The sequence below is a fragment of the Oreochromis niloticus genome, linkage group LG22, assembly GCF_001858045.2.
Source record: "Oreochromis niloticus isolate F11D_XX linkage group LG22, O_niloticus_UMD_NMBU, whole genome shotgun sequence".
NCBI lineage: Eukaryota > Metazoa > Chordata > Actinopteri > Cichliformes > Cichlidae > Oreochromis > Oreochromis niloticus.
In genome coordinates, this window is record NC_031985.2 from 21,118,182 (window position 1) to 21,135,746 (window position 17,565).

Here is a 17,565-nt window from a genome sequence, read left to right on the forward strand (position 1 = left end):
TGTATCCATTATCGAGTGAAATTATATTTTATTACTCTGTTACTTGGCATTAATTAACAGATCTGTGTTCTTACAATGTACTTGTACAGCCAACAAACAAACAAACCAGCACAGGCAGGTTTTTTTTTTAAATTTTATTGATAAATTATCATTTTTAAAAAGCCCCACAGCCAACTTTACCTTCTAGCTCACGCTACGTACATACTCACTTACCCAAGTACTGAATTTGAACTATGTACAAAGTATTTCTTAGTATTTTCTGCTTCATCGTCATAATCACATTCAAAACAAGGTTAGGAGTTTGAACTGTGCCCACCGGTCAAGGTCAAGAGATAGGATGCTGAGTTAGCGTATAGCAATGCTAGCTAGACAGAGTTCACTGGAGGTTAAAGAGCAGCGATATAAGCGAAGGGGGGAGGGTTTACATTCTAACTCACAGGCAGAAGGAGCAAAGACAGGAACATCATGGGCTTCAACTACCTCTAAAACTGGAAGAGAAAAAAAAGTTGGCATGCAAACGTGAGTCACCATGTTTTGTTTTGTTTTTTCGGATCATTTTGAGAAGGTAACGGTGAAAAGCTTGGGGACAGAGGACCAGGAAGCTTCATAACAACTCAAACTGGTTATTGCTGTAGTGAGTTAAAAGCTGCATGGCACAAAGAAATGATTAAAAAAAACAAACAAAAAAAACAAGCTCCTCTTGATCTGACACTCTTCCTGACTAAACAATGGGTTGGCACACATGGGTATTTAAGGATAATTTCTCCTCAAAAATCAACATTTTCAGGAGTTAAAATCATATAGCAATACTATGTCAGTGTACACAGGCATGAGAAATGGTTACAATGCAGTATGAATATGCAGCTTTCTGCAGCTGGACATTAACTAGCAGCAAAACAACACAATTGCATATAATTGTAGTGCAATGGGAAAACTGTTCTTAGGTTGTTTCAATTTGGTCTGGTCGGTAACGAGAAAAATCAAGTGGGTGCAGTCACGTCATTCAGGCTGCTGAAGAAAAGAAAACTGATCCAAAAATCCTAAACCCAGCCAGTCTCTTGCACTATCATTTCTAAAATCAGCATGTGAACCAACTAATTCAAGCATTTATCAAGAAAAATCATTTTAATTTCTTAATTCTGTACTTTCAAGGATGTTAGGAGACTTGGACTGGATTTGAGTCTCAGTGGACCGGTACAGGACTGACTGACAGGCAGTAGGTTTGTTCAGTAAGTCAAGAATATTCCAGACACAAACGGAACATGAAGAAAAATCACCAGCATACTCTTTCTCAAACAAACTCCTGTCCATTCACTCTACAGATGTTCCACTTCGACGAACATGACTGAAATCTGAGCAAGATGAAAAAACTAAAAGTGAAGTTTTGTTCTTCCAGCCGTGCACATGTTCTCACTCTAGGCGAAGCTATTCTCTGGGTAGCTCACTTTGATAGCCCCCCAGTAGCAGGCTCGTATCAGACAGATGAGGCCCAGCAGATAGGCAAATGCCCAGGACACGTAGGTGGCGTTGTAACGTCTGGCGAAGTCCCGAGTGCCAACCTATAATTACACACAAGAGGAGAAGGAGGAGGAAGACAGCATGGAGGAAATCAGGGTTACACCTAAAGAAATACAGATCATTGATTTGTACTTAAAAAGGGCCCTATATGCATTTTGTCAGATTAGGCTCCAGTCATGAAAGGCTAGAGATCAGTGGGCGACAGCCTGGCAGCAAGCAGGCGCTAGGGGAAAAGTGTATCCCCTGACCTGCTGCATGTTGGTTGCAGGCAACTGATTGTAAAGAGGGGTGCTGCACAGAAAACCTCCTCGTGTTAGCGTTGGTCACTTGTATTTTGCCGTGGCTGCTCGTAGTTCATCAAGTTATCTGCAAATCCTTGCTAATTGCTTTCTAAGCAGGAGTGAAACTGGGAAACCTGAAAACAGACACAGTTACCCTCACAGTAAAAGTTGCATGTTTTTAAAAACATGGTGCCTTCTGATAAGGCACAACTTTTACTTTCAAGGGGAATGGTGTCCATTTATGATTTGTACAGCACCTTTGCGAATTTCACTACCACTCAGTGGTTGGTTAGCGACAGATAAGTTGGCGTCTTCCAAACGAACTATAGGAAACTGCTGCAATCTGTTAGCAACCAAAGCAGCGAAAAGGATAGTTTTTGGTGCTGCACCTTCTGTAACTAATATCACCCAACCAAAGACAAAAAACTACTCCAACCAACCGGGCAATCACTTTTTTTTATTTGGCCAGACTGTGAGACCATGCCTCAGCTGAAATGCAAAAGCTCATTATATTAAATATGATTCTGTGAAACACTGAACAAGGTGTGGTTGGAAATGCATTGGATGTTTTGTAGATTTGTCACTTTTATCGTTCCTGTCATCTCTAAAACATATATACATTTTTCATTTTCTCAGGTCACAACACCAGTGTCTGATGGAAATTTCCAGATCTTTACTCCCATTCATAAAGTACAGATAAACAGAAATGCTCTACACTGAAGTTTTTCTGTGACAAATGGAAGGATTACTGACATTTTCTGCAGATATTTGTGAACCCCACTGCGTGATGCTGCTGAAGACTTGACCTCTAGCACCTCCACATGGAGGGAGTGAATTGTGGTTTAGAGTTTAAAGTCTCAACAACTACTGCTGTGTCATGAAATATGATGAAGATCAGATTCTCTTTTCGTGACGTTTTGCTGTTTTACCTTAGTTCACTTTAGCTCAGTTACATCTTGCTTGTACTGAGCTAACTTGGTGGCTTTTTTCCATTTTCATTTTCAAAAGAGCGACTTACTTGGATAGTATCTGCACAAACTGATCAAAGCGTACTTACTGTTAAACCCACTCCAATGAAAATGCAGATCATTCCTATAGTTATATAAGCACAACAGCGCCTCCTAGGGAGCGCACTGCCAACGGAGGATCTGCAGAGAGAGAGTGAGAGAAGAAAGAAATTGGGGAGAAACATTTAGAGGGTTTCCACACTGATACAGACTGAAACATACAAACTACATTTAGATGCTACACTGTCTTATTTATTTTTTTATTTTGTAATCCAGTGGAAGTCCCCAAACGTTGTCCCAGTGATCTTACTTCACCACGCTCTGATGATAAATCTGTTTGCCAAAAATCTCACTTCCTTTTTTAAGTTACACTTGAAAGCGCTCCAGGACGGTCACATGTCCAGCTCCAAACAACCTCCACTCCATCCAGCCTCTAAACAAACACAGTTCAATTGCCTTGAAGCAGCAGACTGGCATAACTTTACTATAATTTTACTTTCCTTCCCCCACTCAGCTCTCACATGCCTCTCATGTGACAGGACTGAAGCATTCTTCAGGGATCACTGGCATTCAGATGGCTTAGGGGTGCCTGGTCACCTGATTTACTCCCTTCTACTTCTTTTTCTACTGCATTCACATCCCCTGTTTCTTTTACTAGCTGTTTATTCAGCGAACTAGAACCATCTCTTCATTTTAGTAATGCAGACAGAAGAAGGAAATTACTAGTTTTATCTGCTTAAATTAAGGGGACTTCTCTTTGGAAAGGTGTTACTAGAACAGAGGTTTCAGTTCCTCAATGAGAATTAAGGGAAAATATTTAGCTCAGCCTTTACGTCTGTAATAAAGAAGGAAAGGGGGTTTTAGGATGAGAGAGACGATGATGGGAATTTTTGGAAGAGCTATGAGTGGTAAAGGTATTGCACAGAGAAAATAAATGAAGTTCACTGACTTAAAGAACTACATAGAAAAAAGCATTGTACGAGACGACTACACAGAAAAGGGTAGAAGTAGTGTCATGTTATAGTTGCTGCTTATCTCACCATCACTGTCTGCATCATCTCCACCTCTCTGAGGTGACCCTTCCTCCTCTCCTCAGCCCTGTGACCCTCATACCACTAACATTACATGTGAGGTCAAACTTTAATACGTGTCACACGTCTAGATTAGCCTTGCTTACCTCCCCTGCCTCTTCCAAGAACTGCAAATCCAGCCCTCTAAAGCTTTGCATCTCAGTGAATTTAACCATAAATTCAATAGATAACCCCGCACCCTCTTTTTTTTCCCTGGTATTCAAGTGTTTGGTTTCATGGTTGAGTCATACTAGACCACAGTTCTACATGGCGAAGTGTTAACGCTTATGCAGAAGTGAAATGTCCATGTTTTTTCCATTCTGCTTTTTCTCATGTGCAGTATGTCTTGATCCTGAATTACTTCTCCAATAAATACAGATAAATAACTTTAAAGTAAGCTTTGTGGGGATTTTAGTGTAACAACACTGTACTTTATGCTTTACGCAGACTCAGCTTCACTCTGCTGACCAAATTTAGATTTTACAAAGCTCAGTGGGTATAATGGATCATACCGATATATTTGCATGTTTTCACTAGTTGGCTCTATAGTGTAGTGGTTTACACATTTGCTTAACAAGCACAGGATGTCTGGTTCAATGCTGGGATGAGACATGAATGCGTCTGGGGTTGCATCAGGAAGGGCATCCTGCAATTTAAAGTTATTTTCTATAAGCTCCTGTTTGGGGTAGGCTCCTGAAATTTGTTACTTTCAGCTTGCACGTTGTTTTCAATGTTTCTGTGTACATTATGTGGACAAAAGTCTGTCTTTACAAACAATTGTGATAGAATGAGTCGTTCTAAATTCGGAGAGCGGTGCTGTAATAGGATGTCACAGTTGCAACAAGTCAGTTTGTGAAATTCTTTCCTTTCCAGACATTTCACAATTATCTGTAAGTGATGCTATTGCAGAGTGGAAGTGTTTAAGAGCCACATGAACTCAGTTACAGAGGGATGTCAACAAACACTAAGGGGCACGGTGGGTAAAAGTCACCATTGCTCTGCTGACTCTAACTGCAGAGCTGTAAACCTCCTCTGGCTTTAACATAAGCACTAAAACTGCATCCCAGGAGCTTCATGGCATGTGTTTCCATGGCTAAGCAGCTTCTGTAGGTGTAACCAATACTTTTGTCCACATAGTGCTTTTAAACTAAAAGCAGAACAAAGAAAAAATAGAAAATGCAATTGTAATGTAATAAAATGCAATTTGAGCAAGCAGACTGCAGCACTCTTTCTATGAGACATGAAGTAAAAATAGTGGCTTCCTTTCTGTAACTGCAAAATCATGAAGTTGGAAAAAACAAACCAGACATTTTCATAGTTAACGGGCTAACCTGACAATTTTCCCAGATTTAATTGGAAACTGACATCTGAAAATAAAATGTAGTTAACACTTTTTTTTTTAACTTACTGTAGTTTTTAAAGCAGAACTGCATTGTGCATCACACAGCAGAAATGAGGAGAAACACATGGGAAGTTTACTTTCTCAGCAGAAGAGCAGTGAAGCACAGCTGATGTTCACGTACCACATGAATGAGTTCATTCAATTCAATTTTATTTGTATGGCACCAAATGCCAACAACAGTTGCAATAATAGAAAGAAAACCACAACAAACTATCAAACTTTGGGTTTATCAAACAGAAGATTTAGAACTGTTACAATGCCAGCTGTGAAGACACTGGTACAGCTGTCTATTTGAAGGAAAGTGAACTTAATGTTTTTTTTTCTTCCTGAATTTTACTTTTATTTTATATGCTTGTTTTGTTTTGTTATTGTTTTTTTTTACTCCTGTGTCACCAGGATGCCTCCTGGGTGCCTCCAAGGTGAGGTGTTCCAGGTATATCCCACCAGGAGGCAGCCCAGGACATACTGGTGAGACATGTATGGGAACGTCTTGGTGTTCCTCCCCACCCTGCAACAAAGACTAATTCACTCATTCATTATGAAGATAAATATACACATGTGACAGGGTCTGGAGATGCCGTGGCATCTGTCATGTGTGCTCAGTGTGAATCTGCTCTCCTCTGAGAAGAAAATGGGGCTCCAGTGGTGAACCTGTTAGTTCTGGTGTTTTCTGGAGAGTGCCTGTCAGGCTGCACAGTGCTGGGCTGTGAGCACAGATCTCATTAAAGATTAAAGACTGCATTTTGGCAAATGCCACAGTTCTTTTGCTCTCTGCATGAACGGCCTACTCGAAAGTTCAGCTTTATGCTACTAAAGCATGCAGAAACCATAAAACTCCCATTCATCAAAACTTGCTTTGTGCCTACTGATTCAGAATATAAACATGCAGATCTCCATTTAAAGTGACTGTGTGAAGGGGAACTCTGTGTGAAAGTTTGATGGACTCACATTTTTTTGCAGTGGGGACACTTGGCTAGCGTGTTAAATCGAAGCTCCATCCACTGTGAGGGAATAAAAAGAAATCAGCATTTTCATTTAAACTTTAACAATTTCACTAAGAAAATTTTCATTTTAAGGCACAAAGAAAACGTATACACGCACGGAGACACACGCATGCACAGGCTCACAGAAATGAAATGAAACACTACAATTTTACTCTTTTTAGAAACAACAAATCAGCAAAAGGCTTACTGGAAATGATTTGAAACAGTTTTAATGAACCGTCTAAATCTATCCTGCACTCTTGCTAAGTTAGCACACAGAGTCATAATTCGTTAGTTGATATTTCATCTAGTGTTAAATCACTCCAAATCATCTTAATTCAAAGGTCACACTGAAGTTAAACATGTGACTTTTGACATCTGGCTTCAGGTTAGAAATGAAAAATAAATAAAATACCTAAAGGTAAGCAAGCGGCAATAAAAAAGAAACAATTTAGCACAGACTTCTAGAGTCTAATGCAGGGGTGGGCAATCTCAGTCCACGAGGGCCGGTGTCCCTGCAGGTTTTAGATGTGTCCTCGAACCAACACAGCTGATTTAAATGGCTAAATTAGCTCCTCAACATGTCCTAAAGTTCTCCAGAGGCCTGGTAACGAACTAATCATGTGATTCAGGTGTGTTGACCCAAGGTGAGATCTAAAACCTGCAGGGACACCGGCCCTCGTGGACTGAGATTGCCCACCCCTGGTCTAATGCATTTATTTTTTAATTGATCAAAGCTCTGCTCAAAGCCAGATGTGCACAAAGTCAGGGTAAATTAGGCCACAAATTGAGCTGGAGCAGGTTAGGCTGTTGTTAATAAGTCCACCAGTAAGACCAGCTTTCTCAACCTGTTGTTGTGCTGGTGGAGAGCCATCACTGGGGAGACCAGACATAGGCTGTGATGTCCTGGCGTCCTCACTGCCCTGCAGATGCCGCAAGCAGCAATGTGCAGATGTTAAGAGGAAAACAGCACTGACTTTATTTTTCTTACATGCGAGTCTGTGTCACACTGACTCAGTGGCTCAGGTTGTGTACATAACCTTGCTTATGTGAAATATTAAATGCATGTGTGACATGTTACACTCATCCCAAACATGTCAAATGCACTGATAGTAACATCAACAAAGAGTGGCAGGAAGCCAGTTTCATCCGAGATTAGAAAACTCTGCAAAAAGCAGGTTGAGAGCACGTCAGAGAGGGAAACTTGTGTGGAAAGGTGCGGCCACGCTCAGTCAAGAGGTACTCGGGATGTTTGGTGAGCCAGGGAAGGAAAGAAAACATGCAGAAAATCCATGCCAGCCACGCGCAGGTGTCTAATTCTGTGCTTTTAATGAATAGCTGACCCCACATAAAGTACAACTAGCTAGCAGACAATCCTTCAGCAATTTCTCTATTTACTGCAGTGGTTTTAAATCCCTTTAAACATGAATATATGCCAAGGCTCTCAAAAGTATATATATATGCACGTACCAACAACAGCACAGCAATGAGATTCTGCATTAACAAGCCTGTGCCTGACTGAGGATGGTTGTATTTGCAGGTTTACATACTAGGAAGGTGTTGCCACAGTGGCCACAGACCACTCTCATTCCCTCGGGTTGGATGGGCAGCGCTGGCTGGGCGGGTTGCTCCTCGGGGATCACCATCACCGGGCTCAGGTTGATAATGCGTCTGCTGTCAGAGGAACCAAGAAGACATTTATGATTAATAATAACTGATATAGATAAATATAAAACTCCAACTGGTTCATGTAATCAGCGAGTCTTGTTTACATACTAAGGTTAATTATGGAGTTCCACAGAGTTTCATGCTGGGATCAATTCTTTTTACATTATACGTCCTTCCCTTGGACAATGTAATTCGAAAGCATAGGATACATATGCAGCTTTATCGATGTATTAAGCTAGAAGACACACACCAACTAGTTAAACTGCAGGAAAATTAAAGACATAAAGACCTGGATAACCTCTAATGTTTTCCTGTAATATTCTTCCTATTAAAAGTGAGTTTTTCCTTCCTACTGTTGACAAGTGCTTGCTCATAGGGGATCGTCTAATTGTTAGGGTTTTCTGTGTCACTGTAAACCTACCTTGGAAAGAAAAGCGGTCTTTTAAAGACATTTCACCTCTCATCCGAGAAGCTTCTTACATCTTCAAGAAACTTAGAGAAGTCCACACGTTTTTCTTTCCAAGCTCCTTGGTCTTTACCTTACCTTACCTTGAGCGACTGTTTGACTTGTTACAGAGCCAACATGTTGCCACAGCCCCAGATCCAGTTGTGAAGCACTGTGTGGCTTATTGCATCACTGGGGTAAAACCATTTGAATGTTTCTTCTTGTTACCTACCAGTTTGGTCGAGGACATCCTATCCTTCTGGATGTGTCTTTACAGATGAGCAGGCAGTTGCAGGGACACCGCACATACTTTTTCCCTGTGGGGGGATTCTTAATGGGCTAAAAGAAACATAAAAAACTATGAGTTAAAACTGCTATGCATAGAAAAGTTTTGGTTTCAGTAGTAAAGTACAACTCCTTTAAGCAAGTTTCTTCTGATTGGCTGCACCTGTTGAGCACGTTTGCATGGGGCTACAAAGCTGTGACCACATTGGGGTTACTGGGCCCACTGACACCACTATGATCCAAAAGTTGAGAGTATAAAAAATATTTTTAAATGATGAATTAATTTATTAAGGGAAAAGTTATTCAAACCGACCTGGCTCTAAGTGACAAAGTAACTGTCCCATAAACCTATTAACTGGTTGTTCCACCCTTGGCAGCAAGAACTGCATTCAAGTGTCTGTGATAACAATGAGTCTTTCCCACTGCTGTGGAGGAATTTTGTCCCACTCTTCTTTGCAGATTTTTTCTTCTTTGCCACATTAGAGTTTTTGAGCATGAACAGCTTGTTTAAGGTCATGTCAACACATCTTAACCTGAGTTAAGTCCAGACTTTGACTAGACCCCTGCAAACTTTTCATTTTGTTATCTTTGAACCATTCAGACATAGTCATTGTCCTGCTGTATAACTACAGTGAGCTTAAGCTTCAGGGTAAAAACTGATGATGAAGCATTTTCTGGTAGAGAACAGAATTCATTGTTCCATCAATTATGGTAACTTGTCTTGAAGCAGCAAAGCAGACGCAAACCATCACACTACCACCACCATGTTTGACTCTTTATAAAATGCTGTGTTAGTTTTACAACAGGTCTAACTGGACTCAAGCCTTCCCACTTTTGTCTCATCAGTCCACAGAAGATTTTCCTAAAAGTCTTGGGAATCCTCAAGAAGCTTTTTTGGTAAACGTGAGATGATCAGCAGTGGTTTCCTCCTTAGAATTCTCTCATCGATGCCATTTTTGTCCAGTATCTTTCTTATTGTCGAATCATGAACTATGACCTTAACTGAGGCAAGTGAGGCCTGCAGCTCTTTAATGTGGTTCTGGGTTCTTCTAAGACCTCATGGATGAGTCATCTGTGGGTTCTTGGACAAACTTTGGTAGGCCAGCGACTCCATTTGTGGATAATGGCTCTCACTGTAATTCACTAGAGTCCCAAAGCCTTACAAATGGCTTTATAACCATTTCCCAACTGATAGATGTCAATGATTTTATTTCTTAGTTGCTTTTTGAGATCTTTTAGCCTCACTTTGTTAGACAGGTTCTATTTAAGTTCTGTCTCTATTCAACATTTCTGCCAGTAATCAGGCCTGAGTGTGGCCAGTGAAATGAAACTCAACTTTCCAAATAATGTTGTTAATCACGGTTAAAACATGGTTTAATAAGAGGAACAAGTACTTTTTCACACAGGGTCAGGTGGGTTTGGATAGCCTTTTTCCCTTAATAAATGAAATCATGACTTAAAATTTGCATTTTGTATTTACTCAGGTTATCTTAATATTAGACAATGATCTCAAACATTTAAGTGTGACAAATATGCAAAAACAAAAGTAACTCAGTAAAGGGGTAAATACTTAATCACAGAATTGTAAATATAAAAAAATAAAGTAAAACCATTGTAGGTGCACTTTAAATCCAGGGCTCTCACAGTAGCATCACCACAAGCACAACCAGTAAAGAATGCACTGCTTTAAATTTAGCTCATCCACAGTTCACGTTATACTTTGACAGAATGAGCAGAGCCCGGGGAAGAATTCTCTTCCATTTCAGATCTTCTGTATCCAGCCATCATAGCAGACTAAACCCTCTTAAAAAGGACATTGCAGCTGGTGTCAACAACTGTAACAGTCAATTACCAACATAAACCACCATCCTCTGAATGAAACCATTACAAACACACTTAAAAAAAAAACACCCAAATATTTCAAGTGTACTTTTTTGTGCTGCCTGTGTAATTCAAACAAAACTTGGAGAACCTCCTGGCTGAAATCAAGTTCTGATCACGTGACTCTCTTACTTTATATTTACAGTAAGATACAACAGCTCGAGGCCAGATGCTAAACTGTGCATCGTTTTGGTGCAGAGTAGCATAATATAAGATGTCTGTGTGGATGGATAAGCACCAAAAATATCAGCTGTGCTAATGGAATTTCCCACCCGAGCGCTGGTGATGACAGTCATCCATTCTCCCTGCACTCCTTGTCGTACTGGCAGCCTTAGGCCCTGATTAATTTGTTTGAATGTCAACATCAGTTTAAGTGATAAACACAGGCAAAGAAGCAAAGGTGGGGGGAAAAAAAGCAGTCCAAAAGTGGGCACTGAAAGTCAAAGATTCTTTCATGCAAAAATGTGCCTGACAATAAAATTCAACAGGGAATTTAGGCTGTAACAGATACAGAGGAGATGAATGTTGAACTGTTACAGTTTTAGTTTGTTGACACCTGTGATGGTGTAGCCTCCACTTACTGTAGCTTCATTGCAGACAGTGCACTTGACCACGTGCTGATGCAGCTTTCCGTCCAGGTTGATGAGCGACTGGCAAACACGGCAGTTGATGACAGGCACACCGCCGGCATCGGGGCTGGCGATGGCTGTGTAAGGAGGAGGTAGTTCGGCTTTGAGAAGAGGAAGGCAAAGCACACAACACACAGCCAGCTGTTAATGGCATGCATCTGGAAAAAAGCGGCTTCATGAACAAAAATTCGGCTTTGTGTGTCCAGTTTGTACTTTGGAAACAGAATAATTTATAGTACCTGAATATTTCCACCTAAACTTGAAGGTTTTTGGTAAAGATTTTTTTCTACTGTTGAATGAGTTGAATAAATCGCCAAATTAAACTGGCTGGCATTTACAGACAAGATTTTCTCTTTATGTCTGTAAAACCTACTGTGAACTGACCACAGTGGCCGCCATAATGACCTCTGTACTGTTTAATCCCACATTAACCTCGTGTATTTAGTCTGTATTTCAGAGTTTTAACATTTAATCTACAGGCTTGCACCAGCCACTGCCTTTACTACAACAGCTTTGCTGCATATTTAAAATTCTGCTTGTCTCAATTCTGTAACATAGCTAAAGCCAATAAAATCTGTAGTTACACAATTAACCATAATACCTCTATCAGTTTAATTTTAATTAACAGGAGCAGAGCTTTAAATAAAATGTGAGTATACACTAATTACGCCATCTATATTCTTAAGCTCTGGCACTGATGGGGCAGCTGAAATCATATTTATATCAATCAACATTTAAATACTCATTCAGATGTCAGTCACATTTTTTTAAACTAAAATGCCAAAATAAATTTCCTCAATCCAGATGTAATATGTAGAGCTGCTGCTCTTCCTCCTCCATGACAGGAAGCTAAATATGTTTAGGCACCGGAGAAAAAGTGAGGACGCAAACATGCTTTCTGGATTCATGACAAGCTTCTTTCCAAAAAATATTAACCATCTATATCAGAATATACCGTCTCTTTGTTTGGCTTCATTTACCTGACTGATGACTCAGTGACACAAAGAAGCCATCCAATCTAACAATGGACTAATTATTAGAATCTTAACCTGCCCTGAATGAGATAATGGCGTGGGTCGGTGGGTAAACGTGCTTGGCTCCGACATTTAGAGACTGAACCGGTTGACACCACAGGGACAGATGGGACACCCGTCTACATTTGGACGAACCTGGCTACGACTACGACGCGAGCACGCCAAGACTGGGCACTCCCACTGAGTTTCAGGCAGCAGAGTGGCTCTTATTACACAACAAAGCTAAATGAATCCTCCTCTACTACGCTTTGTTAATCTAAAATGTAACACAGTGCGACCAGATGGAGAATATTTTTTATTATTCCATAACACCTTAGGATTAAATCTGAATTTTTGCCGTGTTAGTATCCATCCCCCCTACTCAGTCTCAGGTCTGTTTCTCCTCCTCTTGCTGCTTTGTGTGTCTTAATGCACGTCTGACACTGAAGACAGCAGCTATAGGTTTTCACGAGGAGCCAGAAGAAAGACGAGAAGACTCTGCTGCAACCACCACCAACGCCACAACATACAGTTCTGCTTTAAGGGTATCGACTCGATGACTTCACTTGTGGTTTGCGGGATAGAATGCCAAGCTGAACATCTGGTATTCAGACACCAGCAGCTCTGGAGACCTTTCTGTGTGGCCAGAAAAAAATAATCTCTTTAATCATAAAATAATTCTACAGTTTTACCGACACTACAATCCGTCTGGCCATCCCTCACTACAGCCAACATTTTAGACTTAATCTAAAGTCTTTAAAATCTGGCAACAAATTTGAGGGTTAATTTGAAAGAAAATCTAGTTATCTCCTAAAGCAGCTAAGTTAGTAGACATTTAGTGCATGTGTGTAAGACACAGTATAAAAATTGCAAACAATGTGCCTTAATTACATCCGTGTTTTACACTATTACAATAAATTATTAATCTAAACATTTTGGTTACGTTGTGTCTAATCGTTGGGTTTTCTTCTAATAAAGTGCTGCTCTGATTCAGATGATAAGTCCGCTTTTATCATGTTAAGATCAATGTTATTGTACCGTGTCTCCTGTTGTGTTCATTTACTAAAGGACAGCATGTCTCGACAGCTGATCTCTTTATTCCTGGAGGAGTCTTTCCAGGCTGGGCAGTTCTTTGCCTCAGTCATCTTGGCCAATTATAACTTGGGCAGCTTGCACCTATGAACAGTTCAGCCAGATATCAATAAAGCTCCTCCACTCGTCTGATTAGTGTTGATCAGTCAGACAGGGCATTGAGTTCGGCCGGCTCTGTTTGCAAATCCGTGACTGATAACTGATGACTGCAAATATCATTTCTGTTTATTTTAACTAGACTGAATTACTTTTTCTCTTCCACTGACCTGTGATAAAGACTCGTCATTGGTCACATTAAGTCACATGTTCTTGTAACCCACCCACTTCCACACAGTAGCTGCTCTCTCTTTGGAGGCAGTTCTTTAATGGTGGAATCAGCAAGTTAATATTTTTAACTTTGTGTTTTCATGATAAACATGACACTGAGAGTTTCTACTACTAACAAAACAAAACAAGATAACAGTGTTTTTTTAATGAGAAAGTGAAGTAACAGATTTTTCATACTAATGTAACTGAATTTATATACACTTGCCAGACACTTTATTAGGTACACCTTTCCAGGATTTTATGGGACCCCTTTTTTTTGCCTTTAGAGCTTCCTTAGTTCTTCGTGGCTTCAACAAGGCGCTTTCTCCATGGTGTAATGTCCATATTGACATGATGGCATCACACAGTTGCTGCAAATCTGTCGCCTGCACAGTGAACTCACTGTCATGTTCAAGAAACCTGTTTATGGCATTGTGTGTTATCCTGCTGGAAGCAAACATCTGAGGCTGGGTACACTGCGGTCATAAAGCGATGGATGTGGTCAGTAACCTTACCATCTAACATCAAGTCTCATCACACAAGTCAATGTTTTTCCAGTCTTCTATTGTCCATGTTTGGTGAGCTTGTGTGAACTGTAGTCTCAGTTTCCTGTTATTAGCTGACAGGAGTCTCACCTGCGATGATCTTCTGCTGCTGTCGCTCATCTGCTTCAAGGTTCAAAATGTTCTGCATTCAGAGATCCTCTTCTCCATATCTTGGTTGATTGCTTTTTTCAGTTGCTATTGACATTCTATCAGATCAGGATTTGTTCTCACTTTCTGACAAATCTCTGTAAATTGTAGAGACGGTTGTGTGGGGAAAATCTCAGTAGATGAGCAGTTTCTGAAATACTCAAACCAGCTCGTCTGACTCCAACAACAATGCCACATTCAGAGTCACTTAAACCACCCTTCTTCTCCAGTTTGATTCTCAGTTAGTCGTCTTCATGTCTACATGCATCAATGCACCGAGTTAGTGCCATGCAACTGGCTGATTAGATATTTGCATTAATGACCGGTTGAACAGGTGTACCTAATAAAGTGACCATGAGTTGCTAACAAGAAGAATCAGACCTTTCTATTTCGGTACTGTAATAGCAGGGTAACTGGATCTCTTCATATAAAGAAACCTGTTAACATATTTGCTGATGTTTCATGACTTCACCTTGGACTAATTAGTCCTGATAATGTGAAGCTGGTAAAGCTTCATTTTAAACGAGGCAGACCGTTTGTTTTTCTTTGATTATTTTAGGGCAAAATTAAAAAAAACAAGCAGCAGCCACTGAATTTCTACCTGCTACTACAGAATCATTTCAGTGAACACAACAAGTATTACATGGATATCATAAAAATTTAAATTCAAGCCACAGCTCACTTTAGTGCCTTAATGCAGCTGCTCATTAGTCAAAGCAGCGTCACAGTCATTGTGTTTCCGGGAAATGTCACAGTTTTGGCATCTTAGGATCAAATTAATCCATTTTACAAACCCACACTGGAATTAGCCAATAATCCAGTCTGCAGAGAGGGTGGAGGGAGAAACTGTGTCACTGTGTTAGCATCCAGCCAGGCTCTCGCTTCCTAGATTATTACAGTCCAGCATTAAGAGTTTAATCCCGTGGTGAAATATGAATTCTGTGGGATTAGACGTCTCGAGAACAACAAGCACTTCTCTCTCTCTTTCTCTCCTCTGTTTGTTTGAAATTGGCCTGAAATGCTCCTTAAACTGATTTACACGGTCAATGAGTCCATTCATTTGCTGCCGACCATCCCGAGCTGCTGCAAAGCAAAGAAACGTTGTTTCTGTCAGGCCGCTGACAAAAACTTAGAAGCGGAAACAGGGGAAAAAAAGTCAAATACCACTGAAAGTAGCACTCAAAATCTAATCCTCAGACAAGAGAATGTGATCTGAGGTGAAAGTAAAGCCTGAATCAATATTTAATGCCAGCAAAACACAAGGAGGGCTCTATGTGAGATCATGCATTTTTGCAGCTCCCACAAGCACTTTGCTTCGTCTTTCTTCTTGTGGAGAAGAATAAATTGAGAATTTGAGGAGATTATATTCAGAGCAAAGGTCAGTGCAGACAGCTGCTGCCAGTCCTGAGAACAAGCACTGTGGGCTGTAACTTACATGTTTATGTTTTCTGCTGTATGAAAGATGCAAATCATGCAAGAAGGCTCAAGCTCGTCGCTTACAGTGCATTCACCATGCAAACGAGCAAAACTCACAGCTGCCATCATTAAAACAGGAGAATACGACATTTAACTCGTGTTGCATTATTTCTCCCGTAAAGGGCACACCTGTGGGTGCTTTTGTTGATCTGCAGCTGGACAAAAGGATGCTTCGCCTGCCTCCATCTGCAATGCCTCAGTGCTCCCACGTCAACATTCAACCTAAAATCTACTGAGGCTTTGCAGAGCTTCAGCTCACACCTTTTTTTTTTTCTTTTTTTTTTGCTAGCCAAAGTCACGGCAGGCCCCAGTGAATCGTGATGTAGAAATCTCTGCACTGAAAACACTGTTTGATGCTACTGCTGGTATTACCGCAGGCCCCTTCTACATAACCCACTGCTCCAGTTCTCACAGTGCAAGCTCCACCTTTCAGTCAGCTGCCGACTGATTTCCCAGCAATGCCCTTGCCTCGCCTTGCTGCAGCTTTATTTACGCACTCACACAAACTCGATACGCCCTGAAAATGATTCAGCATGCAGGCGGCGGGGTGCTGCGTGTGGCGTGTTTACCTCGGGGACTTGAATCCTGCAGGTACGGGGGAGCTGTCGGGGTCACATTCTCGGAGTTGGGGCCCGACAGCAGCGGAGATCGCTCGTCCATGCCGTCGGAGGCCATGTCGTTGACCGTGATAAATGACGGGGTGGCTCCTGGCTGCACCGAGTTTTCCCTCAGCACGGAGGAGCAGCCAGAGGCTGGTTGTTGGTGCCGACTCGCTCCGGTCCAGCAGCAGCAGCAGCCCCGCTGACGGCAGCCTGGAGGGGGAGGAGCTCCGCGGTGGTCCCCGCCCCTCTAAGATATGGCCCCGGGCATGGGCAGAGTTCATGCTGGTGCACACTGAAGGAATTTTTTAATTTTTTCCTGATAAACTGCATTGATTTAAAATGCGTTGTTCCCTTTAATACCCCAAATACAGATTTATTCATATTTAAGCCTAAGAATAACAACAACATTAATGAAATCCATACGTGACGATAAAGTTTGAGAGTTTAAACGGTGGGATAAGAAAAAGCAGCAACTCACAGCTGTTGCCGCTAGATGTCACCGTGGGATTACTGAGGTCCGGGGCAGTGCAGTCAGAGCACGCTCGCACCATATTTTACTATTGTCAGGTTCACACTACGGAAGCGTAGAGCTACGGAAGCGTAGAGCTGCCACCCAGGCAAAAGAAAAATAGAAGTATATCACGTTATAACGTGAAAAGTTTATTGTTCTAACAAGATACTTTTCATGTTTGTACAATATACTTTTGACGTTTGAACAATATAATATCACGTTATTACAATATACATAAATATCACGTTCGTACAATATATTTATATTGTACGAACGTGATAATTATGCATATTGTAATAACGTGATATTATATTGTTCAAACGTCAAAAGTTTGAACAATAATTATATGCATAATTATCACGTTCGTACAATATAAATATATTGTACGAACGTGATATTTATGAATATTGTAATAACGTGATATTATGTTGTTCAAACGTCAAAAGTATATTGTACAAACATAGTATATTGTACAAACATGATAGTATATTGTACAAACATGAAAAGTATCTTGTTAGAACAATAAACTTTTCACGTTATAACGTGATATACTTCTATTTTTCTTTTGCCTGGGTGGCAGCTCTACGCTTCCGTAGCTCTACGCTTCCGTACTACGCTTCCGTATCACACAGCAAAGTCCCGCTGTGTTGTGTTTTTTATGTAGACCAGGGGTGGCAAACTCATTTTACAATATGGAGGACCAC

The 17,565-nt window shown here is 40.8% G+C and overlaps 1 protein-coding gene across 3 annotated transcripts; it reads right to left on the reverse strand.

Moving 5' to 3' along the window:
• Positions 1 to 263: 263 nt before the first annotated feature.
• Positions 264 to 16,610, reverse strand: pip4p2 (phosphatidylinositol-4,5-bisphosphate 4-phosphatase 2). Of its 3 annotated transcripts, none has more exons than XM_019350952.2 (8): positions 16,318 to 16,610; positions 11,122 to 11,246; positions 8,607 to 8,713; positions 7,812 to 7,935; positions 7,110 to 7,184; positions 6,227 to 6,279; positions 2,857 to 2,947; positions 264 to 1,559 (listed from the first exon to the last, which is right to left on the reverse strand). In XM_019350952.2, exons 1-8 carry the CDS (start codon positions 16,421 to 16,423, stop codon positions 1,416 to 1,418), a joined length of 825 nt encoding a protein of 274 aa, XP_019206497.1. In that variant the 5' UTR covers positions 16,424 to 16,610; the 3' UTR covers positions 264 to 1,415. The 3 variants fall into 3 exon arrangements, with proteins under 3 accessions (XP_019206497.1, XP_019206496.1, XP_003444126.1); XM_019350951.2 differs by having other exon boundaries at positions 11,122 to 11,270; positions 16,318 to 16,605; XM_003444078.5 differs by lacking the exon at positions 7,110 to 7,184 and having other exon boundaries at positions 11,122 to 11,270; positions 16,318 to 16,601.
• Positions 16,611 to 17,565: the final 955 nt, after the last annotated feature.

Bases quoted from the DNA above. Each gene is read 5' to 3' on its own strand.
- pip4p2 (XM_019350951.2), bottom strand. From the start codon at position 16,423: ATGGCCTCCGACGGCATGGACGAGCGATCTCCGCTGCTGTCGGGCCCC. The intron at 11,271-16,317 runs GTAAACACGCCA...CTCTTCTCAAAG, and splicing joins GCAGGATTCAAGTCCCCGAG to CCGAACTACCTCCTCCTTAC. The intron at 6,280-7,109 runs GTTGAGAAAGCT...ATTCCCTCACAG, and splicing joins CTCCACCAGCACAACAACAG to TGGATGGAGCTTCGATTTAA.